Below are 23,415 nucleotides of genomic sequence, written 5' to 3'. Positions count from 1 at the left end.
TGTGTGTGTGTGTGTGTGTGTGTGTGTGTGTGTGTGTGTGTGTGTGTAAAACTTTTGTCAAGTCTGACCAAATAACCACTCTGGGGGTGGGGCTTCAAAGATATGGACCTTTACCAGAAATGCTGAGGTCTAACAAAAAACTTTGCAATTGAATTGCATTGTGGGTAGTGTAGGATCCAGTGTCTTTGGAGCCTTATCAATATCATGGAGTACAATTTAATTTTTTTCCTTTTTTTCTTTAGTAATGGCAGTGTCACTCTGTCTACCACCTTGGTACAAACTGAAATATCACAACAAATATTCAATGTATTGCTATGACATTTGGCAGACATTTATGTTATCTTCATGATGAAACGTAACAGTAGTGATCCTCATCAAATACTTTGGTTTACAACCAAATACCTACAGAACTATAGCGGCATCTCCATCCGCCTCAGCTGGACTTTGAACATTGGACTTTCTGAATGGGTCAATGCATGTTGACAACTCAGCTGCAACGTATTGTCCGTGCTGCAGTGACACTGAGCCGGTTGAAAATTTGTAGATTGAATGATGGTGTTAGGGTTTTAAAAAAAGAAAAGTTGGGGCTTAAATGGTTAAATGCTGTGGCTGAGGGGCCATTGTTGCTCGGTGATTTCCCAGCCCACTGCTGCTGTTGTTTACTGGTCACCAGTCTGAAGTGATGAAGCCACCCAGGAGGAAGAAAACAACTAACTGAAACCATAAATAAATAGAACTCACCATGCCTGTATGTGTTTGTCTCTGTGTGTCCGTCCTTCCGCTCAGCTGTTGGACTGTTTTGTCATCCCAGTGGTCCTGCTGCTCTCCTGGTTCTTTCTTTTGGTGAGGTACAAGGCCGTCCACTATGTCGGGGCAGGACTCTGTCTGCTGGGTGTCGGCTGCATGGTGGGAGCTGACATCCTGCTTGGTCGGCAGCAAGGATTTGGTGAGTGCCCCAACGCGTTCTTGACCATACACGGCACGCCAGGTTGCAGGTACATGTGGAGGTTGCCAGGTTTTGTTGGACTTGCATTCTCGCTCACGTTTGTCTCTTTCCCCATCTTCGTTCTCCCTCATCAATCAGGAGAGCAGAAGCTGTTTGGGGACCTCTTGGTCCTGGGTGGAGCGACGCTCTACGGGATCTCCAACGTCTGTGAGGAGTTCATCGTGAAGAACCTGAGCCGCGTGGAGTTCCTCGGCATGATGGGACTCTTCGGATCCTTCTTCAGCGGCATCCAGCTGTGAGTTTGCGTGTGTAATGGGGAGTGATACACCTCATGACAGCTGGGCAGTGGTGGAAAGTAATTAACTAACAGTACTGTACGGAAGTACAACGTTGAGTTTAAAGCTAGACGTCATGTTAACTTATATCTGCATACTGGAGTCCCTAGACAGTCTTGAAATTGTCTGTATGGCTTTCCTCGATATATTGACAATGAGGCGGTTTCTGATCAGTTTCCACAACAGAAGTTCTTGTCATCCAATTGCCCGTTTGCTTGTGCAGAAATCTCCTAATGTCAAACGTTTTAGACACAAAATCACAGCATGGAATTTTCTATGGAGTTCCTCGAAGTCTTGGTGTATTAGTGAGGTAGATTGGAGGGATTTGTGATCCTTTTTTTATAACTGTTTGAGTGTTCAAAAATTGTTACATTTTGCACAAAATCTGTGTATCAAATGGTATCAACCCCAAGAATTGCTGCAACATCTTATGAGACAAAATTGAGCGTGGAAATGGCCATCAGAGGTTAATCTCTGTTGCAGGGCCATCATGGAACACAAGGAGCTGCTGAGGGTACCCTGGGACTGGCAGATAGGTGAGAATGCACATACATCAGGAAACACAGACATACACAACGTGGATTCATACACACAAGTGAGTACGTAAGTAAAATGTAATGACAGTAACTGGTCGAATCATTTGCTCCCTCTGTGTGTCTGCAGGTCTTCTGTACATTAGTTTCAGTGCCTTCATGTTCGGCCTGTACAGCTTCATGCCGTTGGTGATAAAGAGAACAAGTGCCACCTCAGTCAATCTCTCTCTGCTGACAGCCGACCTGTACAGCTTCTTCTGTGGCCTCTTCCTCTTTCACTACAAGGTAAGAGCAAACTGCCAGGAAGTTTTCATTTTGGAGATATGCAGGTCCAAAGATGCCCAGACATCCGAATCTGCGACCAAAGTGTTAGTTGCATGGTGGGCGATGTAGGTGCCAGGTTTTGACAAGGAAAAAGAATGTGTGGAACAAAGAAGACAATATCCGTCATTCTGCTGCATCGATTTTGATCTTTTTGACCACAAATCCTATCTTATCTCAGGATAGGAATTTAACTTTTACAGAAGCGTCCTACCGTAGGGATTTCCCAAGTTAGGAATCCTAAGTTAGGATGGCATAAATAGACCCTGTCCTAAATTCAAAATATCTGCCAAAAATGTCAGCAGAATTGTTGTTAGGTCTGTAACATAATGGCAACTAGAATAAAGACGGGGAACAACAAGAACACTGAAATATATTGATTGAAAGACAAATCAAACCGTATGTTGTGGCTTTGAAATTCCCGTCTGCCAAGACTCTCATTCTGAATCAAAGATACAAGCATGACAGGACGAGTGCCGATCAAATAATCAAATGTACAGTTATAGTTAGGATTTCTGAGGTTATGATAAACTAGGAGGTCTGAGATAGGATGGGACACACCCATGACTTTAGGAACTAGGAAGATAGGATTTGTCTTTGAAACTTAAGTCAAGATGTTTTTCTGTAATGAGGCTCCAGGTTTATACCAGTCCCAAAGGCTATGACAGATAGGGCTTCATTAGGTTAGGTTTGCTTTTGCCACAACATGCATACCTTGTTTAAAGCAGAGAGACATGGCTAAGATGACACTATCTGCTGATACACAAACAATGTACGCTTATATTTGAACATCATCCGCAATACATGCTAAAGGCAGATCATGAATGCATATGCTGAAGAGGAGTGGGCCTACAATAGATCCCTGGGGGACACCGACATCATGTCTCCATGTCATTGATCCTTACACACTGATGTATAGGGAGAAGATAGGATTTAAACCAGCAGAAGTGTAGAAATACAGCTCCTATGTTTGAGTCTGTCTCTGTGTTGCAGTTCTCGGCCCTCTATTTGTTGTCGTTCTTCATCATTATCTTGGGCCTGGTCCTTTACGCCACCTCGTCCACCTACGTTGCTCAGGACCCGCGAGTCTACAAGCAGTTCAGGAACGCGGGCGGCCAGCAGGCCACCGACCGGCCTCCGCTCAGCGCTGGAGTCCTGGAGCCCTCCGTCACCTACACCAGCCTGGGTCCCGAGGCGGGGGACGAGATTCCCGTACGCGTCGCCTAAGATCTGGGAGGGAGTTTAGTCAGTCAGGCTGGTGAATCAGCGAGCCAGCTGCAGCCTCCAGTTTCTGCCCAAAAAATTGTATACAGAGAAATATACTGACTGTACCTGGTCTCCTGAGCAGGGCAGCTGGGTGATCACCCAGGTAGGTCCTGCTTATCATTTAATGGCCTGTATTGGTGAGCAAAGTCTCCACCTGCTCAGGGACCGAGTTAAGACAAATACATGTATCTGAAAAATGAATAAGCAGAATGTCGTTAAAACAAATAGCAAAGTGAGTGAAACTGTTGAGTTCACTGTGAACAAAGACTGTGAGTAGATGGTATTGTACTTTTACTGTATTTAATCTACTTTCTTTTTTTATATCTGTCAAGAATGTTTGTGCTTCACACGTGTATATGTTAAAGCTGTATTCATTTGACTTTGTTATGATCTGATTGGAATCTACTGTGTTTATAAATTCACCTGCTCACATTCAATGACGAGCTTAGTAAGTAATACGCAGATTTGAGTCAGTTAATACTTCCATAGCAGGGACACAAGTGAGGAATGAAAGATGAATGGCAGTTCATAAAATCCATTTACCGTCTTTGTATCACGCAAAGCTGCGCTGTATGTAAATACATTGCATCAGCTACTGAAGGTTTGTAGGCTGGTACAAATATATTTAGTCTTGTCATATCTAAGTTTGACTACTTTTACGCCAAAAATAGCATTCAGTAGCCTATTTACCTTCATCTTGAGACAGAATTTACAGAAAGTAAATCATTGAACTGACGAAAAATCTTTCGAGAGTTTATTTTGGGGTCTGTTCAGGTGGCAGGGTGGGTTCTTGCATTTAATTATCTGCATTTACACTCAGGTGTTTTATGCACTTATTAAAAATGGATATCTGGAAATAGATGAATGGAAATGCAGCCACTGGCCCTGGAAGTAAAATTCCCATAAATTATTGCAATAGACAATATTACACGACTCATCATCAAAAAATAATCATAAAATCATCAAAACTACTGGGTAACTCTATTAAACCCAACCTTCCTGGTAAACACCCAAGTCTTCCAAACTCCACACCTCCTGTTTGTAATGCGGCCGTTTTATTGTTCTCCAATCCCAAACCGAGATAACCCTGATGACATCACTATGATGTCATTTTCTCAGACTTGACGAAGCTCCTCCCGAGCCACAGAAGACGTACAACAATAAGTAAGGTAGAGCTAACCATGACGAGGAATGACCATGAGCAAACTGTTGTGTTGTTGGTTTGGCTGTTATCAGGAAGTGACAGAATGGAGGTTTGATATGCTGCCGTTGTATTAAACCCGTATCCTTACCAAAACTGCTGTTTACCAGATGAAAATGAAGAAGACAGGAGATGTTTAATTATGTTCTCGTTTTTTTGCCATTTCACTGTGGACGGCCGATCTGAAATCACTGCCGTGAACTGAACCGTGTTGTCCACGTATGGTGCATTTTCAGATGTATTAACATCAGTGTGAATGTTGCCCTAATATTGGTTTATATGAGTGCTGAGATACTCTACCGCTCAAATCCAACTGACTGGTTCTTCTTACTGCTCAGTGTGCACACCATGAGAAACGTGAGACTGTTGTTTCATGAGAGGAAAAGTGTGCTCAAGGCTTAGGAGCATTATTTGATCCCTTGTATTATTTGTCTGTTCTTCCTATTTAAGTCCTAATTCTGTTTGAAACCTAATATTGGAAGCAATACATTTGCCTGTGGATTTACAGGAGAGACGTAACAGGGTTACTGAACGGACCGAAGATAAAGCTGTTCACTTGGTTTGGTCTGCTTCTTTGTTGACTTCATGACTGTATATAATCTCCTGTCTGGATTATTTCCGAGGGACTTTCTTGACGCTCCTCTTTCAATGGCCTTTTGTATCCTGTTTGGTGTAGTGCATCGGAGTTGCTGTCTACAATGTGCTTACAATGATGTTACTTATTGTAAAATAAAGCATCTTTGTCAGAACACCCAGCCCCACATGCTTTGTGCGCAGTGTCACATTTTAAAATGTACTTTTGAACACTTGAATTTGGCAATCCCAACAGGAAGAACAGTCTAAATAGCAGAATATTGAGTTTAAAGATTTTGCTGAATGAAACTTGCTCTACATCAAAGTGTGGGAAATCTCTGATGACCTCTGGAAGACGTTATACCAGACGGTGTAAGAAAGTCTTATGGACAACCAAAGGTAAGCTATTGTTTCTCCAGCTATTGTCTTAACTCCAGCTTGCTTGTGTCATTGGGCCCCTGGTGGGACGCCCAGAATGTCTTATAGAATAATGGTCCAGAAGCTCAAGGACTATTGTTTTTGCTATTTTACTTACTTAATTTTAAATACTTCACAAATGTATTTCTTAAAAAATCCTATACACTACTTTGAGTTATTTTTTTCACTTGGAATTGCTGCAAAAATGTTGATTTTGTGTATGTATTTATGTAACACTGAGATGAGGTTTTTGTTTCCTGCTGTTTAAGGGAGGGTCCCCACTCACGCTCAGACTGAATACATGTTCAGTGTGTGGGTAAAGACTGAGTGGAGTGTGTTGGCTGCAGTCGTCCTATGGGGGCAGCAAAACTACCAGACCTTTTATGAGAAGAAGAAGAAGAAGAAGAAGAAGAAGAAGTAGAAGTCTGCGGGAGCGCATCATCCATCTTCTGGGGAGAGCACGAAAGCACCAGCCATCTAACGACCGACTAGAAAAGAAGAAAAACATCCGCCATCATGGGAGCCGTTTTGGGATTGTGCTCCATGGCGAGCTGGGTAAGTTACAGACGTCTTTGGTGTTTTAAAAACCGTTGACAGTGAAAGCAGTGGATGTGTTATCGCTGTTATTTGCTGCTCGCACTTCAAACAAGTGCTGTCATGACTGCGCAATAACACAGACGGCAGCAGGCCGTCGCGCTGATCAACTGCGGCGCAGACGGACATAAATAAACCCGACATAGCTAGTTAGCATTCACTAGCTGTTATTATATAATGCTAATACGAAGCTATAGTTAATCACATTGGTGGGGTTTATCGGCTCTTGACGTTGTGTAAGCTAACTGTAGGGCTAAGTTACATGATGTCTGCCTTTGTTTGGAACCCAGCTGACTAACATTAACCTAAATAATAACCCCAAAACACGTCGAGCTCGATGTTTAAGCTAATGTTAGGCGAACCGCTCTGTTGTTGCTCAGCTAAATGAGCATTACTGGTACTTTACAGTATTTTGACGTGTATTTGGTGTCTCTATGTTGGTTGAACATTGTAAACAAACATGTCGATGATGTCAATGAGCAGCCGGGGCTGTAACGTCAAAGCTAGCTGTTGCAACACTGCGGCCATGTAAACAGGGGTCAGGTATCCGCTAGTTGCGACATGTGCAGACAGACAGCAACAGAGAGAGAGGGAGAGAGGGAGAGAGAGAGAGAGTGAGTGAGTGAGTGAGTATCTCTCCGTCCAGTAATAGGATTAATGACTAGGTAATTAATAGCAAGGCTGGTTTGTGTGCAGATCCCGTGCTTGTGCGGCAGCGCCCCCTGCCTGCTGTGTCGATGCTGCCCCGGTGGAAATAACTCCACAGTGACTCGCCTCATCTATGCCTTCTTCCTGCTGCTGGGAGTGGGCCTCGCCTGCATTATGTTGATGCCCGGCATGGAGGGTCAGCTCAAGAAGGTATGAAATGCAACTATTCATTATTACAGTGCAGGGAAGGAATAGCATATGAACGACTTCTCACATTGCTGCTGTTAGGTTCAAGAACAACTAGTGCTGGAAGCCTATCGTGTTTGCTTTATTTGCTAAATGTGGTGGTTAGTAGTTGCTTTTATTGTGAAGGAGCGTTTGTTTTTTTATCATTTTACTTAAAGGTATATTACAACGAAGATAATACACAATTAATTCTATTTGTTTAGTACCTTGTACTGGCATGCAACAATGGTTCACAGGTGCTTTGAAATGATATTTGGTCATTTGCCACCTCGGTGTACCTATTTTAAAGATTATTCTGCGTAGAGCTGTCCTCCACCAAAGACATTCTTAGCTAAGAATCACACAAAAGCACCATTTTAAAATCTTGAAAATAAGCTGTTTAGCAGGAAAAAGCATTTACAAAATGACAAAACAACCGAGAGTAACAAGGAAAACACAAGCTGGCACACTTTCCTCAAACTTGCAGTTATTGTGTACTGCTATTGTCCTTTACTGTGCTGTTAGTATCTAATAGAGAAGAGGACAAACATTTGAAATTTCCCCTTTTCATTGAAACGCAAATGGCTGCAAAATGTGCAAAAAAAAATGATAGCCAATGAAAACTAATGAGGTCATATGTAGGCCTTTAAATATAATTAATACATGAATAGAATATAGCCGATGTCAGCACAATAAATGAAAGACCTGGCTTGGTTGAGAGCTCGGGCCACAGGCGCTGAGAATAACTCATAATAATTAATGTGTGATTACTATTCCTTATTTTATGCGCTATTTGGGATTTTTGGTGTAACTCGTATATAATAGTAATAATGATAATAACAAAACCCTGCATTTGAAAACTGATATGGAAGCCGATTACCATGGCAACAATCAAAGCTTTGAAGCATTTGGGTCACGTCTTATATTTACATTTTCGTACCAGGATTTTTAGAAAATAAGTAGAATGTTACATGAAGTCTGTGATTTGGCCTAAAATGTCTTCCATCCCGTGTGCCGCTGTAGATTCCAGGTTTCTGTGAAGGAGGGACGGGCTCGTCCATTCCCGGCGTGGAGGGTCACGTGAACTGCGACGTGCTGGTCGGCTACAAGGCCGTGTACCGCGTTTGCTTCGGCATGGCCATGTTCTTCCTGCTCTTCTCTGTGCTCATGATCAAAGTCAGAAGCAGCCACGACCCCCGAGCTGCGCTGCACAACGGGTGAGTCAGCGCCCAACCACTGGTGACACACTGATCATTTCAGCCCTAATCTGTGCAACAATTGATAAAAACAAAAACCTCTCGCTTCCAGGTTTTGGTTCTTTAAGTTTGCTGCAGCTGCTGGCATCACTATCGGATCGTTCTTCATCTCAGAAGGTCCCTTCACAACTGGTAACCGTTCTTGTCTGTTATCGTCTTTCTCCTCTCAAATGAAACGTGGCACGCAACTGTCTGTACAAGGCCTTAATCCTAGGAATCCATTCTTCCTGTTTCCCGGAAAATATGATAACACGAAAAACTAGTTGTGTTCTAGACATAAACCAAGAAGGTTGATGATACATGCAAAAAATGTCCCTATGTGATGGTAGATCAAGACTGCAGATATCAGTTCTCATTGGGATTAGTCTGCGTATGACATCATAAGTGATTCATAATGGCAACCTGACCTCGCTCTCCGTCTCCCACAGTGTGGTTCTACATCGGCATGGCCGGAGCCTTCTGCTTCATCCTCATCCAGCTGGTTCTACTCATCGACTTCGCCCACTCCTGGAATGAGTCCTGGGTGGAGAAGATGGAGGAGGGAAACTCTCGCTGCTGGTATGCAGGTACGGTGACAGTGTTATTATAATGGCTTTGTGTCACAGAGAAAAACGTGATCAATAACTACCTTTTTAAAAAAAAAAATGCCTACCTTGCTATTTTGTGTACACAGCTCTGCTGTCGGTCACCGCGGTGAACTACCTGTTGTCTCTGGTGTCTCTGGTCATGTTCTATGTCTACTACACCCACTCCGACGGCTGCACCGAGAACAAGGTCTTCATCAGCATCAACATGCTGCTGTGCGTGGCTGCCTCCGTCCTGTCCATCCTGCCTCCGATCCAGGTTTGCATTCATGTCTGGGACTTAAAGCACAGAATAAGTCGTGCGCTATTCCCTCCGTGATGCTCAGCGGATGCGCGCCGAGTACTTTTTACTTGTGAGTTGGTCTTGGATTGATTTTCCTACGAATGCTTGCCTTTCTCTGTGTGAAGGAGTCCCAGCCCCGGTCTGGCCTGCTGCAGTCCTCCCTGGTCACCCTGTACACCATGTACCTGACCTGGTCTGCCATGACCAATGAGCCTGGTAGGATCACATACATCTCCATGCTGCTTTACTCTAACAGGGGAAATCAGGTTTCTCTCCTCCCCTACCGCGCTTATAGAGACTGTGTTCCTCTAATATGTAACGTCACATCACTGCAAACAGCTGACAATAAGCTGGTTCCTTAGGTGCATGTAAGTTTGTTATCATATCTGGTAGAAACTAGGCGGCAACCTCTAGTTCAGTCACACAGCATGAATTAAACATATTTTCTTGTGGCTCACAGACAGGAAATGCAACCCGAGCCTTCTGGGTATTATCGGGCTGAACAGCACCAGTCCTGCAGGTCAGGACCACGTGGTTCAGTGGTGGGATGCCCAGGGCATTGTGGGATTGATCCTCTTCCTCATGTGTGTCCTCTACTCCAGGTGAGGAGGTCCTTGTTTATCATCTTTCAACTTGTGAAGAGACTAATCCGTTTAATTACCAACGGGCAGGCTGCAGCCTGAAACAGCCTCCGTCTGTCACCTTGTGTTGTTGTTCGATAAGGCAGCTGACGTTCTCTATGTCCTCTCTCCTCTCTCTGTCCGTCCATCAGTATTCGTAACTCGTCCAACACCCAGGTGAACAAGCTGACTCTGACCAGCGACGAGTCGGCCCTGATTGAGGACGGGCCGACGGCCGACGGCTTCGAGGAGGGCAGCGGTGCTGGCCGAGCCGTGGACAACGAGAAGGACGGCGTCACCTACTCCTACTCCTTCTTCCACTTCATGCTCTTCCTGGCGTCGCTCTACATCATGATGACGCTCACCAACTGGTACAGGTAGGCAACGTGTCACCCAGCGCAACAGTGTGGAGCCCCATGGCACAGAGGAAGGGACACTTTGAGCTCAATCTGACAGACGTAACGTTAGAGCAAGGCGAGACGAGGTGTACAGAAACAAAAGCACAACACTTTGGGTCTTTGTTATGATGGTGTGTGTCCGAAATATAAAGCTTGGGATAGACGGACACGGCCAAAATAAGCTTCCCGTCCATTCACTACAGTGATGTCACCAGAGCTTTTCTGAAAAGTTGAGAGATTTTTAACTTGAAGTAAGTGGTCAAGAAATGAACTGCGGATGGATTCAGACAACAAATGAAGGTTAAAGCATCCTTATCAAACTCTGTTTAATAAGTGATACATATCAAGTTCAATCAAAGTAATATAGTAAGTAAACTATCAAAGAAATCACATAATCTCAAGTATAGACCCTTTTACAGGTTGTGAACAATGATGGCGACTTAAATGTGTACAAGCAGTTTAGCAACTTAAGTACGGCGGAGTGCAATAGATTGTCAAGCTGTGCAACTTAAACAAACTAACTTTCCAGATTTGTGTGTTAGTGATGAGTGGCCAGATATATAAATCCTACTATGTTCTCTGTGATCATATACAGAACGTCAGAGTTTTGTCTTTATCGAGTTTTAAAATGAGCGCTACAAACACGACCTGTCCACTGCTAGTCAACACGTTTAGTAGCTAGCAGCCATAGACGCAGACGGTGTTTTGGTTTAGTGAGCGGCCGTGTTAATCGGTGACTCTCGGCCGAATGCGTTTGATCAATTTCAAACACTTTCTGTTAGAATTCTGTAGAACTTGAGTCTGCTATTATTAATATGGATTCCGACAACCGAACATGTAACAACGAGACATTTTTATTTTTACCCAGTTTGTTTTTTTGCAATGTAACTCAATGAAGAGAATCTTCAAATCCTTTTAAGCCTGCTCCAGTTTGAACTTGAACCTCTTCCACACACGTTCAGCTACAGCCTTCAGTTGAACTTTGAACAGGTTACAGGACCTATTGACCTATTCACATATCTGTCAGCTTTTTGATATCTTGTACAGTTTTTGAATTATCGCAGTTAACATTTTTTGTTTTCAGATGTCTGCTGTAAAGGGGTCAATAAGGGACATCAGATTACTGCATATCATTTCATCTTTTTAAATTATTACATTTGTTTGTTTTTTGGAGCATTTCATTTGACAGTTGTTGGAACACAGCCCGATAGCCGCAGAGCCTAAATCTGTCAGCTGTTGTTTCCCTCCGCAGCCCCGACGCCAACTACCAGGCCATGACCAGCAAGTGGCCGTCGGTGTGGGTGAAGATCTCCTCCAGCTGGATCTGCATCGCCCTGTACGTGTGGACGCTGGTGGCTCCGCTGGTCCTGGTCAACAGAGACTTTGACTGAAAGCCCCGTCCCACCGCTCACACAAACACATCCATGCTCTGCTTCACCTGTGTTTCTTTCAGCAAAAAGTCAGTAAAAAAACAACAAAAAAAAACAGTAGCTAGCTAGCACCCCGCATCAGTTCCAGCTGCAGCAGAGGAGCGGGGGGGCTGTTTGGTTCGGGGGCTGTGGGCTCGTCCCCTGTAGTCCGGGCTTCTGATTGTCCCGCCTCAGCTCCGTCTCTGGCTGCAGCCCGGCTCCTCTGCCGCAACGTCATTGTGAATCCTCAGCAGCCTGTTGTAGTGGTTCCCCCCCCGCAGTTTGCCATTGTAAATACGTCCTGTGTATTTCTAGCGGATGGTTTTTCGTTCTCTTTCTCTAAAGACAGAGCTGCATGCTTCTTTCCTATCAAACCTAATGTGACATGAAGAGTAGCTGTAACTGAAGCTCGTGTGAGGACGGTGATGGCCAACGACACTGACTGCAGGATTACATATGGAAACGCTGTTACACGTAAATGAAAGTGCTTCGCTTGTCTGATGGATTCAGTTGTGTGTGTGAGCGTACTCCAGCTGTGGCGCTGAGACGCGAGAGCGAGCAGTGCTGTGTAGCGTCGTGTGTGTGTGGTATTCTAGTCATCTGCCGTCGTGTGTTGAAGCTCTACCAGCTGCGAGTGTCCTCTGCAGCTTGCACATTCACAACAAAAGCATTCCTGTTTTTGTGTGGCTTCTGATTTGAATTTTTGACTTTTAAATGTAAAATTGAAAACTTCTACATAAATTATTTGGTTGTGTTCAGAGTTAGCATGTAGTTCCTCACACACGTCGTGTGATTGTGTGCATTGGTGTGATTGTCTCACCTGTGCTTTTATCCTAATATGATTTCTCTCCTGACATGTAAAATTATATTGTAACTGGTTTAATAAAACTGAAGGAAAAGGAGTCATGTTTTGTTTCTTCCCCCACTCGCCGTAACCGTCTCTCAGCAGTATGTTTGGACAGTGTGGACACATGTTATGAATTTGCCAAATTCAATCTAAATTTTTTCGACATGAGTTTTATTTTTTTTTAACTTTTTTGGACATACTATGCGATGACTTATTTTACATTTGACATGCTGTACGATGACTTTTTTTTTATACAATGGCTATATTGGACATATGATGAAATAACTTATATTTTTGGTCATACTGTACTTTGACTTATTGATTTTTTTGACATTCTATGCTATAACTTTTAAAAAAATGTATTTTGTCATATACTAAATTAATTTTGACATACTTTTGTGACTTTTATATATAATATACTGTGACTTCTTTTTTCGTCATACTATACCATGATTATTTTGGACATCCTATACCATATGACATAATTACATCCTATACTATGACTCTTTTTGACTCACTATATTATGACTACATGACCTTTTTAATGACTTCATGCATCCGCTCTGACGGGAGCTGTCGCTGTTATTACTCCTGTCACTTCATAAGCACGCACGTCCCATTCTTGTGAACACAACCCCTCAGGAACGCCTGGAGGAAGTTCTTCAAATTTGGCACAAAAGTCCACTGAAGGATTACCTCATTTGAATTGAATGGTCATAAATTCACTGCAACCTCATGTCCATCCAAACCTCATGGATGCAACATGTCAGGTCTGCCTAAAGGGAATTTCATCATATGTGGCACAAACGTCCACTTGGGTTCAAGGATGAAGGGAATAGATTTCGGTGGTCACTGTGACCTCACAAAACTCACTCAAGAATTCCTGTGTTACAAAATGATGAAGCGATGACATTTTGGAAAGACATGGATGCAAACTCCAACTAGCTTGTTCAGTGCCATGAAACTTTAAACAGGTGTGTAGTTAAGATTAACAATGAAGGCCGAGTTCAAAGAGGGTATCGTCCGAACAAGACTTATCTAACGATCTGCCAACTCAGTGTACATCCGGCTTTGGATACACACACATAATACTTGATGCTGTTGGTTTAACTCTGCACGTGGTTATAGATTATAGAAACAGTCTCAGTCTCCTGATGAGAAGCAATGAACGACAAATGAACACTGTAGCATTTGCTTTATTTTAACTGCAAGGCTTGCAACAATGACAGACAGCTCATGGGAAGCGGGCAGGTCACAGAGAAGTCACGTGACCCCTGTGGCCATGGAGAGTAAACTATAACCAGCGTCTGAGAACTAAAGCGTGGAGCTACCGGAGGAAACTGGCGCTTCCATATCAGCCAACAGACGGGGGAGGACTTTCCCTGAACCACAACATGAACATACTTAAGCTACTGAACACGATGAGAGTGAAGTTATTTACAGCTGAGATCAGGGCTCGGAGTTCACACCGGTTGTCCTATGTGGTGAAGCAGTCAAAATTACAACACTAGGCCATACATCTTAAACACTGCATATTTAACTGTTGTTGAGAAGAGTTGTTTTACTATATAATGGGTCCCGTCCCATCCCCCCCCACTAAGTGATGTGCAAACTGTGAAATGACTCTTGACGCTTTAACCGTTTGTTCTACTCAAAGGAGCAGGGCTGAACACAACCCTGTCAGAAGGAATGCTGCTTCTCTGCAGAGTACTAGCTTCGTGAACAGAAATGTAGCAAAACATAAGAAAACAAAAATCGAAATAAATACATTTTTCAAAAGAACATAGAAAAGGTTCAACGTGTTGTTACATGTTGGTGAAGATGCCGCCGCCTCACTGACTTTGTGGAACCGGATGTGATGCAACGCTTTACTGACGGTGAAGCTACTGAAGACGAAAGATGGATCCAGGTGAGAGTGTCGTGTGCTTACACGAGCCACAGTTTGTGTAAACCAATAAACCGTTTTTACATTTGAGAGCATTGCGTTTATGAAAACATTTAATTCATGGAAATAAAGTACTCTTATCATCCCTTTTCAGACACACGGCGGTGAAGTCGGTTTACCCCTTTGACCCCTCATCCGTTTCTGCTCGCTTTTCCCTCCAGTCTGAGCTACACGGCGTTTACGTATTCCCAGGATGAAGGGCAGCAGGACTACGCATGTAGAACTGTTTGGATGAGACACCTTTAGGCAGGTAAAGTGCTTTGTGTGTTAATAAACACACAGCAAGGTAAATGTGTGTATACGAGTGGATACAGGAAGTGTTCCGGAGGTATAAGAACCATGTTGAGACATTTAGAGTCTAAACATTTATTGATCAAACAAAACAACGATATTTTTCATGGGTTTTCTTTCCGTTTCCATGTTGGATTAGAATGTTTTGGTACTTAACTTTCCATCATGCTTTGGGTGAAGTGTGATGTTGCCAATAAGTCCAGATGTTCCTATGACAACAGTGAGATTACTCTTGATACAGAAGAACACGGTGATTATGATCTGAAGATATGTATAAGACTTGAGCGGACACACTCAGCTCTGTGTACATTGTGTGTGTCTTCTGTCCTGACCGAGTCATGGCTGTAAGAAGTGGTGCAGGGTTTTTCACTCTAATCTTCTAGGTTCAAAGTTCTAATAACCTGCCAGAGGCTGTTAAACATCTATCATATTTGATGAGAATGTGGCTTATTTTTGTCACTCAATTGTCATCATAAACGCAAAAGTCTTAAATGTAAAAATGTGTACATGGGACAGACTGCAGCCTGGTGCTTCCTTCAGTTCCGTTACTGCTTCTCAACATGCACACCCAAGAGAGGTGAGGGAATACTAACGCCCATAGTCAGTACTGTCTGTATCCTGTGGTGGACCAACATCCCTGTCCTACCGGTTCCACCTCCCCGCTCACAAACCGTCCAGCGCGGTGGCGTCGCCCTCCGCTCCGGCGGGACTCAGTTCGCACATGTAGAAGAGCGACTCGGCGCTGGCCTCCGCCTCCGTCAGAGGCTCCAGGCGGATCAGGGAGCTGCGGGTCCGCTGCTTCGACTCCAGGCTGGTGTCCAGCAGCTCCGCGGGCGGCTCGGCCTCCACAGAAGCAGCAGCGTTGGAAGAGGCCTGGAGGTGGCTGGTATAGGAGCCCATGCTGCTGCTGCTGGGACCCAGGTCCAGCTCCGGGTGAGTAATGCAGCCATCCAGGATGGCCAGAAGAGGGCAAGACGTGTACTGGATCAACTGCTTATCTGAACACAAGACACCGGAAGAGTCCTTATTTGTTGTATGGAGAAGACCTAAACAACCACACCTCCAGCTACTCCACGCTGTATATACATACACGGCCACATGCAACCATAAATGGTCGATGCAGAGCGCCCCATGAATGTTTATGCAGAGAAATGAGCTGCTTATCAGGGAAACTACGAAAGGAAGTTCCCTCCTAATTCTTCTATTTGCATCGTCCTAACAGTGCCCGTGCAGCCATCATGAGGCATTACACATTATGAGTGTCACCGCAACATTTAGGCTCATCTGTTCTGATTGCTTCCAAAATGATCGCATCAATCTGTGGTGTCCCCCCAACCAGGGGAATCATTTAAAAATGGAAGTTTGACGGGTGAACACTATTTATTTATGTTTTGTTATGGGGAACTTGGCCTGCATTATGATGAGGACTTGGAGGATATGAAGTGTTATCCCTGGCTTTATTTACACAATGCTAATTTACACAACATGTGCAGGTGATGAAGATGTGCTCCGTGAGGTGTGCAGAGAGCGTGGCGCACTGGAGACCCACTCCGATTGTGGCATCGGATAGATGATTTTAGTTTCTCTCTGTACTGTCTCTGTCCCTATTGAATAAACCGTACAAAAAAAAAAAAATATATATATATTTACATTTGTACTGATTTTACACACAAACACGACATGAAAACTGAATTGGTACTTGGTGACATATGCACAGTGTTGTGATATTACTGAGAACCACTGAAGCTCTGCTCTGCAGCTCTTTAAAGCGATCTGATGTTATCTTGGATTTCAGATCATTTCATCAGCTGCCTACGAGCGCTTGTATTCTGGCTCTCTCTGCGCTCCGGGAGCGGGGAACGTGATGATGATGATGATGATGGCACTAATGAATTATTGAGCAGAATTTGATTCAAGATTCGAGTTGCTTTACGTCTCTGACAATTGAAAGATGCTTAGGGAATAGTCACAGCACAAACACTGCTGGTTTGATTGATGAGGTGGATCTGTAAGTTACATCACACGTATAATGATTCCACTCACACACTTCATCCAAGTGTGTCACATTTCCCCCGTCTACATAACGTGCGCATGCATGTATCAAGGTTTCTGTACGAGGGCGCACATTCTCCCGACAAGTTTGGTTTTATAGATCACACCTTCTGTGTGGGCAGTGGCGTACGCCGCTTTCAGGTCCCGTTCTGAGTGTACCTGACGGTTATAAATGAGAAGCACGGTAAGTCCAGTGTGAGTATGAGAGTATCCTGTGCTCACCTGTGTTGACTTCCTCTGTTTTGCCTCGGTTTAGCTGTGCCGTGTTGTCTTTGGAGGACACACCCTCCTGAAAACACACAGAGAGGGAATGATGAATACAAGAAACCAGCTTCAACATAAAACAGGTGGATTAAAGTATAGATTCATCAATAATATTGAAATGGCCTTATGTAGATTGACGGAGTTATTGGTTCACTGAAATCCTTCCATCTGTCTCCAGCGGCTGTAAAGAGATCCCTCACTAACAGATGGAGGAATCCAGAGTTAAATCAATTCTTAAGTTCAGTTGAGACTAATGTCACACTAATAAAGTAGGTACCTTTTGTTTTCCAGAGTACTGTGTTTCTGATGTGCTTTAGTGTATTCAATCATTACTGCACTGTCCTCGTCTGCTCCAACTGTTCTAATGTTGTAATTTGCCTCTATGGATGAATACAGTCAGGGGACCACAGCCCTGAAATAAAAGCCATCAGATGTGTCGTTGATCAGGTGAATTGTCTTTAAGTTTGTTAGTGATGTCATTTTACCTCGAAGGCATCAAAGTCCATGCCAAACTGTTTTCCATAAAGCATGGCCTGGAAGTCCTCCAGACTGCAGTCAATACTGTCCAGATAGTCCATCAGCTCCATCCTGACGACACACACAAAACACCATGTTCCACCAGGAGCCAGCAACTCTTCTTCTTCTTCTCATAAACATGTAGAACATATTAAAGTAGTATCACCACATGGAAACCCTGACAGACGTACCAGTGGACATTTATTATACATTGGTTACTAGTTACTTTGCTACAGAATAACTACTCCACAACAAATACATGAAGCATGAGACTCGTTAATTCTCACAAGCAATTGTAAATAAACAGTTGTACAAAAACATCCCCATTGGCATGGCTTAATAACCTCCACAATCCTTATATTCATTTGAGAAATCGTCCGCTTAGCATTTTAAAATGGAAATATATTTGTGACATCAGCAGATCATTGTGTGTCACACAAAATTCACAAGTGCAGGGAAGACCCAGCGCTCTCCAGTAGATGGCGGAAATGCAACATTTATGGACGCCAACTGCTGTTAAACCAAACGGAAGAAGAAAATAAGCCTTTTGGTCCAACGGTAGCACTCTCAATAACGCATCAGTGGATACTTCCTGAGCCTAGTAGGCCTGCAATAACGTTCGGAGTGAGCTTCTGTTTCTGTACGAATTACGATTAGGTCGGCACTTACTTGCCCAGCAGGCTGATGTTCTGCGACATCGCCCCGTTCTCGCTCAGGATGGAGTCCATCAGCTTGACGGGGTCCTCCAGACTGAGGCTTGAGGCTTTATTGAGCTGCAGGGCGCTGCTGGTCGCTCCACTGCTGTCGTCTGCTGCTGCTGCCGCTGACACACCAGCCTCCGTCTGTCTGACGTCGTCTGTGCTGGAGGTGCTCACCTCCGTCTCAACCGGTAGCAACGCACAGCTGTCCAGCTCGACTTCCACGATGTCCATGTCACTGAAGGAGGACGTGTTCATTGAGATACTGCTGGCTATTTAATGCACTGGCTGGTCCTTTAAAGTTAACTTATTCAAAGTTTTGTAGCGAAGGACATTCTCAATCAGTACATCAACAAACATTGACGTCCACACAGAAGTTCATCTACTTCTTTTTCTAAGAACTGGTACACCGATGAAGTTTTGTGGCGGCCAATGTAGTACTTTGAAGTACTAAACGTGTTGAACGCACATAATATATATATGGAGTTACTCACCAATGCACCGACATAAGAAAGACTATTAGAAGTCTTTTTTAACCAGGAGTTATACTGAATTGACATAATCACAAAATGAATGGCAGTTTGAAAGCAGGAGAACAGAGTGAATGTCACCTGATGACTTATGGGTAACTGGTCTTACCCTTGCTCGTGGGCTCTGGGCGACCCCTCTGCGACCTCAGCTGCCGACTCGGCGTCACTCTCGGTCAGGTCACAGATGACGACGTCATCCGATACCTCGGAGCCCTTCACGCCGTTCAGACTGTTAACAGACGTCTAAACGGGAACACACGGGACTTCACAAATATTCATATATAACACGTCGCACATTCAATAGCAGCCTTCTAAAAAGCGACAACAAAAAACACGTGGGCTTACAAAGTGAAGTGTGGGGAGTAACCGATCCTATCAGGAGTGCACTATAGGTGATACTCCCCATGTTTATGTCCCTGGGTTCTGCTGTTTACTGACCTGGTCCACACACACGTTGTCATCGTAGATCTGATGAATGTATTTGGGCTTCTTTCCATTGCTGTTCATAAGAAGTGGCCTATCAAAAGGACAACAACAGTTAAAGTTCATACAGACGAGGGTTTACATTATGCTGGTTTACTGTCGTTGGTCAAAAATACAACATTGAGGATTTAAATATTAGATTATTCATGGGGGTCATTCCAGTAAAAATTACAAAAAATTAAGGGGTCTTTTTCTTGTCAGTGTGAACTCACCTTTTGCGTTTTAAATTCAGGATGCGGTTGTTCTGCACCAATGTGACGATGAAGTGAATCAGCTGAAAAGAGAAGAGTCTCTGAGACTGAACAGAGACCTGCTGCGTGTGGTGACATTAGACTTCCCTTTCTAAAGTAAGTAATCAACGCCACAACAATGTAAACATGGGAACTGAATAGAAATGAACTGTGTTTATATTTCTAATGGACACAGTCCACCTCAAGCTGTTAATACTCAGTCACTGGGTTCATCCGGTGCAGTGCTCACCTTTTTGATGAGCTGTTGTTGGTGGGCATGTATCTGTCGCAGATCTGAGATCTCCCTCCACAGAGCTTCATTCTCCCTGAACAAAAACAAAAAACAAGTTTAATCTACAGTCTGCAACACCAACCCTGTCTCCTCTGAGTTCCTGTAGCTTAATTTAAAACGGTCAGAGCTACTGCAGGACTTCTGGTTTCTGACGAGTCATCTGAAATGTGTTTTCCTTCTCTGTGGCGGCAATGTTGAAGCTGTAATATTGCACAGAGCTTCACGCTCACCTCTTGAGTGTTGCCAGCCTGACGTCGATGTTCTCCTGTTTGCTGTGGACGCTGTGAACACTCGCCAAGATCTGGCTCAGGTCATCCTGTCGAATCTTGTTGTCCTCTGGCCGAGTGTTGGAAACCTGACGGACAGTAATTACAATCAAATCTAGTGTTTGCAGCATCTTAACCCCGGAAGCTCTGTCCTGAATGTAGAGCGATGACGAGGCTTCTGGCAAGTGTCACAGTGAGCATGCAGAATACATAGAGATGACCCCACCTTCCTTTTGATGTTCTCCAGCAGGTTGTCCTGTCCATGTTTGAAGTAGGGGTGCTGAAACTCCACTGGGCCGTCTCTCTCCTGTTTCACAACGCCTGTGTCGATGTGCATCACTTTACGGAATCCATCTGCACAAGGACACGAACACACAGATGTAAACGCATATACAAAAAATGCCCCAAAATCGTCACACACCTTGACTTCCAGAAATAGCCCCACTCCAGCCAATTTGTCTGCGGTATCTGTGTGTATGACACGGGTGTAAAACGAGGTGTAAGAGCAGAAAGAGAGAGCAGGGTGTCTGCGTGTGCACGAGGGGAAACCCGGAGAGACCCCGCCCCCGTCTCTCAGCTATTCATAGAGAGGGGAGGACAGCCAGCATGCAATGCAGGCAGCTACAAGTGAGGAGCTAGCTAGCAGCACGCTAGGAAGAGTCACACAAACAAATGGGATTACAATGTGTCAGGTGATCGTTTTGTATGCGAGAGGCTAAGCTACACTCAACAGCAGTACACAAGAGTCTTGACTACCTTCTCTGGCTTGTTGGCTAAATGTTAGCAAGTGCTTAAACATTTGCGTTGCTAGCTAACACAGCCTGGTGTCCCACTGCTAGAACCTGCTCTGGCTCCTAGGCTGTGGTCTAAAAGAAAAAAATAAACACCCTAATGTCTTTTCCTAAACACTATACCTTGATCTCGATGGAAAAGGTCATGAGGTCAAGGAGAGAAGTGAATGAGAATTCACTAGGATTTAGGAAAAGAGACCCACGGAGCTCAAAGAATCCCACTGCACTGTCACTAAGCTATGCAATTATGACGCAAGTCGGCTGTGGTGAAACTACAACGCTCCAAAGATGGAAGCGACAAGTTCAGTTATGTGCCATAACATTAAAACTGTTCAATATCTGTGTGTGTGTGTGTGTGTGTGTGTGTGTGTATACACACACACACACACACACACACACACACACACACAGATATTCTTTCACTTGGTATAATTAGTCACATATCTAACACCAAACCAGACTTTCTGCACTGGACCACCCGACAGAGTCTGTCCTGCTGATGACCGCAGAAGTAACTCGGAGCAACAGCTGATTCAATGTTTACACTGTGCATTGCAGTTACTGTGGTTACCATGGCCTCCGTCCATGCATCGTGCAGCTCTGTTTTACCCTCAACAGAGCTGCTTCTACAGCTGCAAGGATTAGTAGATTAATCGATGGGAAAAAAACACTTGATTGATTGAATTGCTGTAGTGCTTTTCCAGTTAAAATGTCAAACATTTGCTGGTACAAAGATCCACGATGTTAGGGTCTGATGCTCTCCTTTGTCTTATATGTCAGTAAACAGAGTATATTTTGGTTTTGGACTGTTGGCTGAATTAAACAAGCTATCGGACCACATCAACTTGGACTGTGGGAAATTACAACAGCCGTTTTCTCACATAGTATCGACAAATATTTGATCAATTAAAATAAGTACCTGCTGATTATTTGATAGTGCCAATGACTGTTAGTTGCAGCCCTGCCTGGTCCTGTCCCTACTTCTTTACTTGGTTAAGAGGTGAGTCAGTACGAGGGCAATAACCTAACAGGCTAGTTTCTCGCTTCTCAGCCTTTATGGGTTAGGTTTTCAGGGCTATGTATCACTACTTACCATGTGTGTATGTGTGTGTGTGTGTGTGTGTGTGTGTGTGTGTGTGTGTGTGTGTGTCATCTGGCTTACTAAGTGTGGCTGCAGACTGACCAAGTGAAGGCAGAATAAGACAGCCTCTCCCAGTAGAAACAACTGCAAAGCAATGACTACCAACTAAATGTATCACAAACCACGACAGGTAGATACACGCAGTCTTACACATGTTCAGCTGCCTGATGAAACTGGCCATGTTGTTGTGCTTGAAGAACTTGGGGAGGATCTCCTTGGCAAAGTGCTGCTCGTCCAACACAAGGAAACTGTTGCCCTCCTGGAAACAACCAATGACAGTCAGAACAGCGTCTCAGTGGGCCACTGGATCTATTTCCATAGTGCCACTTCACTTCATGCTCACACATAGCTTTATAAGGACTCAGTGGCCAAAAAGCATGGAGGAACTGATGCTAGCATGACGCACAGACTGGATTTGGCCCAGCGTGCAAGCTACCGTTACACGATGAAGATGAACCACTAGCTAGCTAACAGTTAGCTTCGGCTAATGCTCGCCGATAGCTCGGTGGCTGTTGAATCTTAATAGTTCATTGTTGTTAGCGTGGCGAAATGCTACATTGACTTCCGGGCTAATCTCACTGCCTAGCTAACGTCGGCTCTCTGCTTTGCGTTAGCTGTTAGAACTGGCGTGCTAACTAGCTAAAGGTAGACAATTGCAACGCTAGCGTTACCTGGCTCCAGCTAATAAACTCATTGGTGTCGGCATCCTCGACAAGCGTCCACAGCTTGGTGAGGAAAGCCGGGACGTTCGAGTTGTGTTTCATCTCGTAAATCCAACGACACAAGCGCCTCTGCTGAAATGCTGCTGAAATGCTGCTGAAAGCCTGTTGTTGTTTCAGAGAATGTTATCGCTTACAACTTCCGGTTCTAGTGAACGGGAGCGGATTGGTGGAAAACACTTCTCATGTGTGTAGAGACGGAGCGCAATTACTTTTTTTTGTATAAAATGAATTTACTTATTTATTTACATTTCATTGTTATTGTCGTTAATCTTTTTTTTTCAATTTTGCGGAATGTCTGTTGACATTCTTCAATAAAAAAAGCTCCACTTTTTAGGGAGCATAGGAATAACATTTCATTCAGCATGTGAAATTAAGTTTGAGCAAACACTCAACTGTGAACTCCTGTTGCAAATTTAATTGCTTTTTCACTTGATATGTAATATGCAACCTTCAAAATGATACATGTGTCAGTGTTTATTTCAGTATAAATAGAAGTAGAAATGAAATTCCCAACCTCTTAATAGGTGGGAGATACCTATTTAATCATACTTCATAAAATCAGCACATCAGAAAATACTGATCTCAATTCAGAGTGGTTTTCCCAAATCTACTCAGTTATGGAAACTAACCTTCCCAGAAATCTTAGCAGAAAAAGTTTGGTCGGACCCTAATAAATTCCCCATTCCAAATAAAATAATTGAGATTAGCCAGACCCAGTATTGTGGATTGCAGACGAGT

The 23,415-nt window shown here is 43.9% G+C and overlaps 3 protein-coding genes across 5 annotated transcripts in view; 2 read left to right on the top strand and 1 right to left on the bottom strand.

The window, feature by feature from the left end:
- Positions 1-5,353, top strand: part of slc35f1 (solute carrier family 35 member F1) — a 9,728-nt gene extending 4,375 nt beyond the window's left edge. Inside the window, exons 4-8 of the mRNA XM_031878102.1 lie at positions 787-946; positions 1,085-1,241; positions 1,765-1,817; positions 1,945-2,099; positions 3,129-5,353. Of these exons, the coding sequence (XP_031733962.1) occupies positions 787-946; positions 1,085-1,241; positions 1,765-1,817; positions 1,945-2,099; positions 3,129-3,362 (759 nt within the window). The 3' untranslated portion in view covers positions 3,363-5,353. The remainder of the gene's footprint in view (positions 1-786; positions 947-1,084; positions 1,242-1,764; positions 1,818-1,944; positions 2,100-3,128) is intronic.
- Positions 5,354-5,994: 641 nt separating this feature from the next.
- Positions 5,995-12,511, top strand: serinc1 (serine incorporator 1). The gene is made up of 10 exons (XM_031878092.1): positions 5,995-6,147; positions 6,883-7,044; positions 8,083-8,276; positions 8,368-8,447; positions 8,744-8,881; positions 8,989-9,158; positions 9,308-9,398; positions 9,643-9,784; positions 9,955-10,179; positions 11,453-12,511. The coding sequence occupies exons 1-10, from the start codon at positions 6,109-6,111 to the stop codon at positions 11,589-11,591; spliced, it is 1,380 nt and encodes a 459-aa protein (XP_031733952.1). The 5' UTR covers positions 5,995-6,108; the 3' UTR covers positions 11,592-12,511.
- A 40-nt stretch (positions 12,512-12,551) lies between these two features.
- Positions 12,552-22,800, bottom strand: hsf2 (heat shock transcription factor 2). 3 transcript variants are annotated; one of them, XR_004213911.1, is made up of 13 exons: positions 22,627-22,800; positions 22,106-22,214; positions 20,250-20,377; positions 19,988-20,112; positions 19,716-19,791; positions 19,448-19,509; positions 19,191-19,269; positions 18,862-18,995; positions 18,194-18,460; positions 17,494-17,596; positions 17,286-17,420; positions 16,967-17,207; positions 15,659-15,690 (listed from the first exon to the last, which is right to left on the bottom strand). XR_004213911.1 is itself a non-coding variant. In XM_031878091.1 (12 exons), exons 1-12 carry the CDS (start codon positions 22,717-22,719, stop codon positions 15,356-15,358), a joined length of 1,578 nt encoding a protein of 525 aa, XP_031733951.1. In that variant the 5' UTR covers positions 22,720-22,800; the 3' UTR covers positions 12,552-15,355. The 3 variants fall into 3 exon arrangements, 1 of the variants encoding a protein (XP_031733951.1); XM_031878091.1 differs by lacking the exon at positions 17,286-17,420 and having other exon boundaries at positions 12,552-15,690; positions 16,967-17,033; XR_004213910.1 differs by having other exon boundaries at positions 16,967-17,420.
- Positions 22,801-23,415: the final 615 nt, after the last annotated feature.

The sequence above is a fragment of the Anarrhichthys ocellatus genome, unplaced genomic scaffold, assembly GCF_004355925.1.
Source record: "Anarrhichthys ocellatus isolate YVR2014 unplaced genomic scaffold, GSC_Weel_1.0 scaffold161, whole genome shotgun sequence".
Lineage (NCBI taxonomy): Eukaryota > Metazoa > Chordata > Actinopteri > Perciformes > Anarhichadidae > Anarrhichthys > Anarrhichthys ocellatus.
This window is presented reverse-complemented; position numbering and strand designations above follow the sequence as displayed.